Below are 12109 nucleotides of genomic sequence, written 5' to 3' on the forward strand. Positions count from 1 at the left end.
GTTTGTGCATAATGCCCCATAACCTCTCTCAATCCAAGAGGAGGAAGATGTGCTGAGGGAGCTCTCATTAGATCCTACCTATTTCTCTTGAAGATAATCTGAATATTTCTAGTGTTCATGTTCTCCTAATCCCTTTGAGCTGCCCCCTCTCCTAATGTCTCGTGCTTATTATGCCTTCCAGTTTGATGCAGAGAAAGTATTCAGAGCCTAATGCCTACATCGATAACCTGCCCAAAGGCCACCAGCATGAGGAGCCTTATGATGAGGTCATTCTGGATACAAATGAGCCAACACCATTAGTAAGTTTTTTATCTTAGCAGGTGTGCAAAAAAAAAAAAGGTGACCCTTAATAGCATGCAAATATGGTGAATAATTGAGCCAGATTTCTAGCACTGTTTACTGTATGGGCACTTTCATATATGTACCAGGTAGAATGAGCAAAGAACCTGAAGGAAGCTCTCAGCATATGGATCTGTCGTGGAGCTTGTCTCCAACAAAACCATACCCATCCTTCCCCTGTTTCCTCTCAGATCACTTCATCTCCTGTGGCAGGAGCTCCTCAAGGGGCAAACCCTACACTCTGGGGCAGGGACTGATTCTCTCATATGCAAATATTTGGGGGGGAAAAGTGCATGCTCAACATGGGGGACAAGTATTAGCTTCTGATGTACTTGCTTGCATCTCTTTCTATGTCCTGTCGAGGTGAGTGGCACAGTCACAATCTAGGGAGTTAGGAAATATTTCTATGGGATGCTTTGGAGACAGAGCTATGGATGCTCATCACAGTTTAAAAAGGAGGAGGAGAATAATGAAGAAATAGTGCCAAAGACTTCCTCTATAATGAGAGAAGAGCACCAGAGGGCCAATTATGACAGGACTAGAGATGTCTGGTTAGCAAAGGTTCTTTATAGGATGCCAGTGTGTAGCTAGACTGGCTAGCCAACTGTTTAGTGCTGGGTGTGAAACGTGTTTGGGTTTCAGGCAGTAATAATCTTAGAAAGCAGTTAGTTCTTACATTCTGATTCTTTTCCTCTGGAAAAATCAGTAGCTAGCCCTTTTAGGACTCAAGCCAATAATCCTTTAGCCTAAGTCTTCTGACTGCAGAATTGGAGGTAGAGATCCCCAATCTCACTAAGGCTATGAGGTAGAGTGTCTTCCTGTGGTTTCAGAAACACTAGTATTACAGTGTAGCAGAGATCACTAATCATATTATGAAGAAGGCACATTTTTCATTCTCCTGAAGTCTTAAATGCCCTGAGCAAGGGAGGAATGTATTCCCACCCTCCATCCTGGCAGCTGCATTTCCATCCCCACTGGCAATGCTTGAGACTTCAGGTGGCTTGGCAATGTGAGGTAGTAGAGAATATTTGACTCAATTAGGAGCTTATTAGATACATATTAAAACTATAATGCTCCAAGTAGGAGGTGGCAAAAACTCTTAGCAAACTTCATGTCTCTTCTTTATTGTTTTCCTTTGCAGGTAGAACAAATACAAGAAACCACTCCTCTGAAAGCACCTACATCTGAAGAATTAGATCGAGTGTACTTAGATCTCACACCCCTTGTGTCCTTTCCACCTGGCCCCAGTCATGTGAAAGCCCAGCTTTCCCCTCCTTCCTCTCCACTTTTGGAAAAAGCCATCTTTAAGACAGAAATAGAAGATAGCACTGAAACCTCTTCAGCAGACAGGGAAACAGAATTATGCAGAAAGTCTTTGGAAATAGCACAAGAACAGGTAATGGTCAACTCTACATGAAAAAAATCCAAGCCTTGTTTTCTCCCCTTTTCCTATTCCCTCCCATTGCTTCAGAGACTATTATTATTTCCTCCAAACACAGAAACAACCAGAAAGGATGGAATCAGAAGAGCCAACACTGAGAGGCACTGGTGTCAAAATTCAAACCCAACAACAGAAAATCTCTTTTCCTCAGAGTTTCCCTGACTTTCCATTCACCACAGCAACAGGGACTCATCTACAGCTAGTCGCTACCCCTAAAGAGAAAATGGAGAAGTCCAAGGGGACCAGTGCAGGTGGGTTCCTAGCTATGTACTTTCAACTCAATGATTCAGCAATGTGGCTGTTTCCCATTGATCTCCCTGTTACCAAATCCATTGGCCTTTCTCCTTTTTTCATCTAGCTCTGCGCTATTTGACATGGTTGTAATCATCCTTTCGTTCCTGAAGTGTCTTCTCTCTTGATCACTCTGTATTATGGTTCACTATTTTGATTTACTTCCTAAGCTTTCCAATTTTTACTTCTCAGGATCTACTTTCTTCCTCTGTTCCCTAAGTGCAGATATTTATGACCTTCTCTCTATCCCCTGTCCCATCAAGAATGAGTTCCAGCCTTCTCTAGCTATGAACTCTCTAAGGAGGTTGACATTTATTTGCCAGTCATACTGTGCCCTCCCTTCCATTACAGCTCCTGTAGAAATTAAACTTGGCAAGAATAGGACTGAGGCTGAAGTGAAGCGGTACACAGAGGAAAAGAAGAGGCTTGAGAAGGAGAAGGAAGAAATTCGGAGTCACCTTGCACAGCTCCGGAGAGAAAGACGGGAACTGAAAGACACTGTGGTGAGATGCACAGGTAAAGTACTGTCTAGAGGCATGGAATATAGTATGTACATGTTTCAGCCAAAGTCTTGTCTTTCAGCTCTCCTCTTCCCAAAGACAACAAAGCAATCTTGAGTTTAGCTCTTTATCCTAACTATGACTTTTTGCCAAGTTAAATGAATCTATTTCCTACATCAGAGGCAGGAGACAGACCCTTGAGTGATGAATCCAAAGCCTCTTTGCCAAAATACTTTTAATCCACTATCCTACCAAATGTCCTTGTCCTGGGAATTCCCTCTAATGGTGAGCTCCTTTTTGAATTACAAACTCAAATAATTTGAGAGAATGGAAGGGACCTCAGCAGCTATTATGTCAAAAGATACCCAAAAAAGAATTGCCACATAACATGTCCAACAAATAGCTCTCTAACCTTTGCTTCGAGACTTCCTTCCCCTCAATTTCTTTATAAAATTTATAAATTTATAAATATAAATTTATAAAATACACATATTTGGATACCTTTTGATTTTAGTTTAGTCATTTTCAGGTACAGCCCCTCTTCTTCCAAAACACATATACACAGCATTAAACTCTTCTGCCTAAGAAAAATTTGTTCAGCAAAAAAAAAAACAAAACCCAACAACATCTTATACAGACACTATATCAGACAGTGTTTGCTATATCTTGTTCTTGTACACCTCTACTTCTCCCAAAAGAAAAGAGATATGTTTTAAAAATATTCTTTAAGGTTGATTAATTAATAAATTACTCAGTTTGATTTCCTTTTAGTGTCTTTTTTTTTTTAACAATTGTAGTAATTGTGTATTTTCTTCTCCACTCTTCTTACATTAGTTTTGGCATCAGTTCATAAAAGTCTTCCCCAATTTTTCCAAATCCTCAGACTTAACACTTTACCTTTTACTTTTGGGGGGCCACATCTATGATTTTATGGCTGTAGTGAGCTTTTATTAAGGAATTTCTTCTACAGTATAGCTTAGCACCTTTAAATTCCAAAGTCACACAATATTTCTTTGGTGATACAACTTGATCCTGGACCTTGAGGTTGATTCCCTATTTATGGAATACTGCCCCACTCTTTTTTTAAATGCACAATAACAATATTCCTTTATATTCACACACACAATTTGTTCAGCCATGCTTCTTGATTAATGGACTTTGTTTTTAGCTTTTGCTATTACAGAATATGCTGCTTGAATATTTTAGTATATATGGGATCGTTCTAACTTTAATCTCCTTGGGAATATCCCCAGCAGTGTGGAAGCTATTATTAATTTACAAATAATGGGACAAAGAAGAATCTCCAAATGGCTAGAAAGTGATTGCTAAGAACAGACTATAATGATGATGATGATGATAAGAGGAATAAAGCACTCCAAAGTTTGCAAAGTACTTTTCAAATATTCTTCTAAATAGGGATGTAGCTGATAGTGACAGGAATTAAAAAACCCAAAGGTGGCAGTTACTTCAGGGATTACCTACAGGAGAAGAGCTACTTTAAAAAATAAGAAATTCATGTCTCAGCCAAATAATCCGTGCTGTCCAGATAAGTCTATTCCAAGAGAAGAAAAAGGACTTGAAGGCAGAAAAATTATCCCCTAACCACTACTGGATATATAGTCCCTTCCCCTAAGGCAAAGTCTTAGTCTGGACTCCATAGACACTTACTATGGCTAAATTTCAAGGGGGTTATGAACTAGGGTAGGAAAAATTACAAATTGACTCTCACTAATCACTTCTTGGAATATAGCATTTTCTTCAACTGTCAATGTAGGCAATAAACATTATTCTGAGAAGGGGCCCCATAGGATCCATCAGCCTGTCCGAGGGAGTCAATGACACAGAAAAGTTTTAAGAACTTTTAGACTGGGCATTCTTCTCCTAGAAGGAAGATGGAAATTTTCTGTGGTTCATTCCCCCAAAGAACTTCCTCTGGGGAGAAACCAAAACCTTCTTCCTCCAAGACTTGGAATTCAAACCTTCCTTCATAAGATGAAAGGCACAGGAGAGAACAGACAGGGTTATGGATGGGGTTGCCATATGTGGAACAAGAGCTTCAGAACTGAATTATGTTGTTGTTGTTGTTGTTTTCCTAAAGGATTTGTGACCTTTCTAGGGGTAGGGAATTCAATCACGTCAACCTTGTTCCCTCCCCTTCAGATCCAAAGTATCAAGGGCCTTTGTTGGGCTTGTCTCTATCTACTAGGTGACCTTCACAGAATAATTAAATAAGAACTTGTTAATGTTTCCCTAGGGTTCAGAAACAGAGAATATTAATGATGATGATTATTACACACATCAAGCTAATTCGCTACAAAGCAACATCTTATAAGTAAGCAAGCTTTGGAATTCAGAGCAAAGAGTACCTCCTGTCAGTCCATACAGTTTTTCTCCCCATAGAGGATCAGTTGTTTATAAATTTACCAGCACTAGACTTTTATTCTTTGCATCTCTCTGTGGTATTATGGGTAGAGAAAAGGTTTCTGATCTAGAATGACTCTGCAAACCCTGGATAAGACACTTAAACCCCAAAGCCTTAGACAACCCTCTGAGTCTTAATTGAAAAAAAAAAAAGATGGTCTGCTTTGCTAGGGGGAATTTCCTTATCAGATGTCCCCTATATCAACTAAAAGCACAGGTCTGGTTTTTCTTTAAATCAAAACATTCCTAGGATCATAGATTTTTGAACCAAAAGATAACTCATTGGTTATCTAGTTCAGTGGTGTCAAACTTGAATAAAAACGAGGGGCAGGGGAATTCTGGGATTTTGCAACTCCATGTGTGACTCTTCTAATCTAGTCTACCCACCTCATTTTAGAAGTGAAGAAACTAAGATCCAAGCATGTTGAGTAATAATAATAGCAAACATTATATAGAGCTTCCTATGTGCCAAGTTCTCTGCTAAGCAGTTTTACCAATATTATTTCATTTCATCTTCACAACAATCTTGAGGGTGTTATTTTACCCCATTTTATGGATGAGGAAACTGAGGCAAACAGATTTAAGTGACTAAGGCTTGATTTAAATTCTTTCTGACTCTAGACTTGGCAATCTATCTATTATAGCTTGCCCAAGGTCTAAGCCATCCTTAGCCTTTATCATAACTGACTGGAGGGCAGCTAAGAAGCACAGTAGATAGAAAGGTGGAGTCAAGATGGTGGCCTCTGAAAACTCTTCCTTACCGATTAAAAATCAAATGCTCCTAGGGGGCTGAAAACCAAACCTAACAATAAGACAGAGCCAAGGAACCCTCCTGCTGGACTCAACTTAAAAGGTACTTCCCCAAAAAGCCTGAATTCAAGAACACTGGGGTTTAAGGGGAAGGAAGAAGGAAGGTCCCAAGACCCCTCCCCCACCTACAATACTGAGCCTCCAGCAGTGGCTGGAATCTCTGGGCGGGCAAGGGCGCTAGTCTGGAGGGAGTACCTTGCAGACAAAGCTGTACCAGGCTCAGGGCTTTGAACACAGGTGGTGGGGAAGCAGTTGGAGAAGAAGCACAGATTAGGCAGCCTAGTAGCAGCAGAGATGCTCCATATTCTCCTTCCACCTTTCCCGAGGTTTTGGCCTCAGGGCACATCCATTCCATTCTGCTGGGCTTAATCTTATCAAGCCTTCAGGTTTTGGCCTCAGGGCACATCCATTCCACTCTGCTGGGCTTAATCTTATCAAGCCTTCTGAGGGCAGGGAAGCTCAAGCTCCAACAACCCTCCCCCACAGACTGCTCTGAGAGCCTTGCTAAGCATCAAGGGTGAAGGTTGACAGAAAAGCTCAAACCCACAAATCCAACACATAATGAGAGGAGCAAAAGTACAGGCAACTATAGCGGGGGGAAAAGAAGGGACAAATATGAGCAAACAACAGGGGGAAAAAAAGAAATTACAATCAACAGCTTCTATCCAGGCAATGAACAAAGAGCAAATGTAACAGAGGAAGATCAAGGAACACCAAGCAAAAACACAAAAACTCAAGCGAATTGAACACAGACTTTGGAAGAATGCAAAATACAATTCAAAACACAATTAAGAGAGGCTGAAGACAACTGGGAAAAGAACTTAAAAAGCAAGATAAGTCATCTGAAAACAGAAAAAATGTCTTGAAATCCAAAATTAGTCAGCTTGAAAATGAGGCAAAGGAAATGAAAGATGAGGCAAAGAAGATGAAAGATGACCTCCAAAGAAAATCAGACCAGAAGGAGAAGGATGACCAAAAACCCAGGGATGAAATTCAGTCTTTAAAAACCAGAATACAACAATTAGAAGCAAGCAACCTCACAAGGCAGCAGGAAACTATAAAACAAAATCAAAAGAATGAAAAAATTGAGGAAAATATGAAACACCTCATTCACAAAATAGAAGATTTAGAAAATTGTTCCAGGAGAGACAACTTAAGAATCATTAGTCTATCAAAAGACCATAACAAAAGAAAAAGCCTGGACAGCATTCTACAGGAAATTATTTTTAAAAATTGCCCCGACATTCTAGAACAAGAGGGAAAAATGGAGATTGAAAGAATCCACAGATCACCTCCTGTACTTAATCCCCAACTGACAACACCCAGGAATGTTATAGCCAAATTCAAGAACTACCAGACCAAGGAAAAAATATTACAACTTGCTAAGAAGTCATTCAGATACCATGGAACTACAGTGAGGATAACACAGAATCTGGTTGCATCTACACTGATGGACCAAAAGGCATGGAATATGATATTCCAGAAAGCAAGGGGACTAGGTCTACAACCAAGAATCAACTACCCAGCAAAACTGACTATATTATTACAGGGGAAAGTATGGTCATTTAATAAAATAGAAGAATTCCAAGCATTTGTTAAGAAAAGACCAGACCTGAACAGAAAATTTGATGCCCAAACACAGAACTCAAGAGAATCATCAAAGGTAGTTAAGAGAGGGAGGAAAAAAAGGAAAAACAAAAAACAACTTTTTTTTAAGAGACCCAATAAGTTAAAATGATATGTATCCCTATAAGAAAAAAGGATATTGGTAACTCTTAAAAATTGTTATTATCGCCTGGGTAGCTAGAAGAATTATACAGTGACAAACTGTATAGGATAAAGTGCCAAGACATAAATATGTATATAGATATATGTATGCATGAATATATATGTGTGTATGAATATATATATATGCAATTAGAGTTTAAAAAAGAGGTTAATACTAAGAGAAATGGAAAAAGAAACAAAATGGGGTAAATGTGTATGTGACAAAGAAACACATGGTGGGGAAGGGGGGAGAACATCAACACAGTGGAAGGGTAAAGAGGTTGGCTATAGTAAATACTCAATTCTTATGTGCATTGAAATTGATTCAAAGAGGGAAGAACAATCAAATATGTTGGGGCGGAGAATTGATTTATGCCCTATAGGGAAGCAGAATGGACTGGTAGGGAGGGAAGCAATACAAGGGAGGGAGAAGTTGGGGGGTAGTTTAAAAACACAGTAAAGAAAATAAGAGGGGAATAAGAAGAGAGGGGGTAGAAAGGGAAATAAAATAAGGGTGGGAATTAGGGGGACCAATTTAAAAAAAAAACTGGTGTAGAAGGAAATAGTGAAAGAAAGGGCAGGACCAGAAGTGGAAATCAAAAATGCTGGGAAATACACAGCTGGTAATCATAACTCTGAATATGAATGGAACGAACTCACCCATAAACCGCAAACGAATAGCAGAGTGGATTACCAACCCTACCATATGCTGTCTACAAGAAACAGACATGAGGAAGGTAGACACACATAGGATAAAAGTAAGAGGATGGAGTAAAATCTATTGGGCATCAACTAATACAAAGAAGGCAGGAGTCGCAATCATGATATATCTGATAAAGACAAAATAAAAATATATCTAGTCAAAAGAGATAGGGAAGGTAATTACATCCTGACAAAAGGCAGTATAGACATTGAGGAAATATCAGTATTCAACATGTATACACCAAATAGCATAGCATCCAAATTTCTAAAGAGGAAACTAGTAGAGCTCAAGGATGAAATAGATAGAAAAACTATACTAGTGGGAGACCTGAATCTTCCTCTATCAGAACTAGATAAATCAAACCAAAAAATAAATAAGAAAGAGGTAAGAGAAGTGAATGAAATCTTGGAAAAATTAGAGTTAGTAAATATATGGAGAAAAATAAATAGGGACAAAAAGGAATACACCTTCTTTTCAGCAGCACATGGAACATTCACAAAGATTGACCATGTATTAGGAAATAAAAACATTGCAAACAAGTGAAAAAGGACAGAAATAATAAATGTAATCTTCTCAGACCACAAAATAATAATTAGTAAGGGTACATGGAGAGGCAAATAAAAAACTAATTGGAAATTTAAACAATACGATTCTCCAAAATAGATTAAAGAACAAATCATAGAAACAATAATTTCATTGAAGAAAATGACAATGATGAGACATCCTTTCAAAATCTATGGGATCCAGCCAAAGCAGTACTTGGGCAGAAATTTATATCCTTGAGTTCATATATTAACAAATTAGGGAGGGCAAAGGTCAATGAATTGGGCATGCAAATTAAAAAACTAGAAAGTGAACAAATTAAAAATCCTCAGATGAAGACTAAATTAGAGATCCTAAAAATCAAAGGAGAAATTAATAAAATTGAAAGTCAAAGAACTATTGATTTAATAAATAAGACTAGAAGCTGGTACTTTGAAAAAAACAAATAAAATAGCCAAAGTACTGGTCAATCTAATTAATAAAAGGAAAGAAGAAAACTAAATTGATAGTATCCAAGATGAAAAGGGAGACCTTACCTCTAATGGAAAGAAAATTAAGGCAATCATTAAAAATTATTATGCCCAATTATATGGCAATAAATATGGCAACCTAGGTGATATGGATGAATATTTACAAAAATATAAATTGCCTAGACTAACAGAGGAAGAAATAGGTTACACAAACAGCCCCATATCAGAAAAAGAAGTTGAAAAAGCCATCAAAGTACTCCCTAAGAAAAAATCCCCAGGTCCAGAGATGTATTCACAAATGAATTCTATCAAACATTCAAAGAACAATTAATCCCAATATTATACAAACTATTTGACAGAATAAGCAAAGAAGGAGTTCTACCAAATTCCTTTGATGACACAAATATGGTACTGATTCCAAAGTCAGGCAGGTCAAAAACAGAGAAGGAAAACTACAGACCAATCTCCTTAACAAACATAAATGCAAAAATCTTAAATAGGATACTAGCAAAAAGACTCCAGCAAGTCATCATGAGGGTTATTCATTATGACCAGGTAGGATTTATACCAAGAATGCAAGGATGATTCAGTATTAGAAAAACCATCCACATAATTGACCATATTAACAAGCAAACTGACAAAAATCATGATTATCTCAATAGATGTAGAAAAAGCCTTTGACAAAATACAACACTCATTCCTATTGAAAACACTAGAAAGCATAGGAATAAAAGGGCCTTTCCTAAAAATAATAAACAGTATATATCTAAAAACATCAGCAAACATCATCTGCAATGGGGATAAACTAGAAGCCTTCCCAATAAGATCAGGAGTGAAACAAGGATGCCCATTATCACCTCTATTATTTAACATTGTACTAGAAACACTAGCAGTAGCAAGTAGATAAGAAAAAGAAATTGAAGGTATTAAAATAGGCAATGAGGAGACCAAGCTATTGCTCTTTGCAGATGATATGATGGTCTCCATAAAGAATCCTAGAGAATCAACTAAAAAGCTAGTTGAAATAATCAACAACTTTAGCAAAGTTGCAGGATACAAAATAAATCCACATGTCATCAGCATTTCTATATATTTCCAACACATCTCAGCAGAAAGAATTAGAAAGAGAAATTCCATTTAAATTCACCCTAGACAATATAAAATACTGAGGAATCTATCTGCCAAGACAAACACAGGAACTAAAACCAGGTCTAAACAATTGGAAAAACATCAATTGCTCAAGGGTTGGAAGAGCTAACATAATAAAAATGACAATCCTACCCAAATTAATTTACTTATTTAGTGCCATAGCCATTAAACTACCAAAAAACTTTTTTACTGAATTAGAAAAAAAAACCATAACAAAGTTCATTTGGAAAAACAAAAAATCAAGGATATCCAGGGAAATGATCTCAAACTATACTATAAAGCAGTGGTCATCAAAACAATATGGTACTGGCTAAAAGACAAAAAGGAGGATCAGTGGAATAGACAGGGTAAGTGACCTCAACAAGACAGTCTATGATAATAAGCCCAACGATCCCAGCTTTGGGGACAAAAATCCACTATTTGATAAAAACTGCCGGGAAAATTGGAAGACAGTATGGGAGAGATTGAGTTTGGATCAACATCTCACACCCTACACCAAGATAAACTTAGAATGGGTGAATGACTTGAATATAAAGAAGGAAACTACAAGTAAATTAGGTGAGCACAGAATAGTATACATGTCAGATCTTTGGGAAAGGAAAGATTTTAAAACCAAACATGAGTTAGAAAAAATCAGAAAATGTAAAATAAATAATTTTGTTTACATAAAATTAAAAAGGTTTTGTACAAATAAAACAAATGCAACCAAAATTAGAAGGGAAGCAACAAATTGGGAAACAATCTTCATAACAAAAACCTCTGGCAAAGGTCTAATTACTCAAATTCACAAAGAGCTAAATCAATTGTACAAAAAAATCAAGCCATTCTCCAATTGATAAATGAGCAAGGGACAGGAATAGGCAATTTTCAGATAAATAAATCAAAACTATTAATAAGCACATGAAAAAGTGTTCTAAATCTCTTATAATCAGAGAGATGCAAATCAAAACAGCTCTGAGGTATCACCTCATACCTAGTAGATTGGCTAACATGACAGCAACGGAAAGCAATGAATGTTGGAGGGGATGTGGCAAAGTTGGGACATTAATGCACTGCTGGTGAAGTTGTGAATTGATCCAACCATTCTGGAGAGCAATTTGGAACTATGCCCAAAGGGCACTAAAAATTGCCTGCCCTTCGATCCAGCCATAGCACTGCTGGGTTTGTACCCCAAAGAGATAATAAGGAAAAAGACTTGTAGAAGAATATTCATGGCTGCACTTTTTGTGGTGGCCAAAAATTAGAAACTAAGGGGATACCTTCAATTGGGGAATAGCTGAACAAATTGTAGTATATTTTGGTGATCGAATACTATTGTGCTTAAAGGAATAATAAAGTGGAGGAATTCCATGTGAACTGGAACAACCTCCAGGAAGTGATGCAGAGCGAGAGGAGCAAAACCAGGAGAACCTTGTACACAGAGACTGATACACTGTGGCACAATCGAATGTAATGGACTTCTCCATTAGTGGCAATGCAGTAGTCATGAACAGCCCAGAGGGATCTAAGAAAAAGAACACTATCCACATTCAGAGGAAAAACTGTGGGAATAAAAACACCAAAGAAAAGCAATTGCTTGATTACATGGGTGGAGGGTGATGTAGACTCTAAAGGAACATCCTAGTGCAAACATCAACATGAAAATAGGTTCTGATCTAGGACACATATAATACCC

General features: G+C 37.7%; 1 protein-coding gene across 5 annotated transcripts in view; it reads left to right on the forward strand.

The window, feature by feature from the left end:
• Positions 1-12109, forward strand: part of AFAP1L2 (actin filament associated protein 1 like 2) — a 156764-nt gene that overhangs the window by 140645 nt on the left and 4010 nt on the right. For all 5 annotated transcript variants that reach the window (XM_056803746.1, XM_007478965.2, XM_007478966.3 and 2 more), the window contains 4 exons: positions 182-299; positions 1481-1735; positions 1839-2031; positions 2423-2587. In XM_056803746.1, coding sequence (XP_056659724.1) covers positions 182-299; positions 1481-1735; positions 1839-2031; positions 2423-2587 — 731 coding nt within the window. The remainder of the gene's footprint in view (positions 1-181; positions 300-1480; positions 1736-1838; positions 2032-2422; positions 2588-12109) is intronic.

This window comes from Monodelphis domestica, chromosome 1, assembly GCF_027887165.1.
Source record: "Monodelphis domestica isolate mMonDom1 chromosome 1, mMonDom1.pri, whole genome shotgun sequence".
NCBI lineage: Eukaryota > Metazoa > Chordata > Mammalia > Didelphimorphia > Didelphidae > Monodelphis > Monodelphis domestica.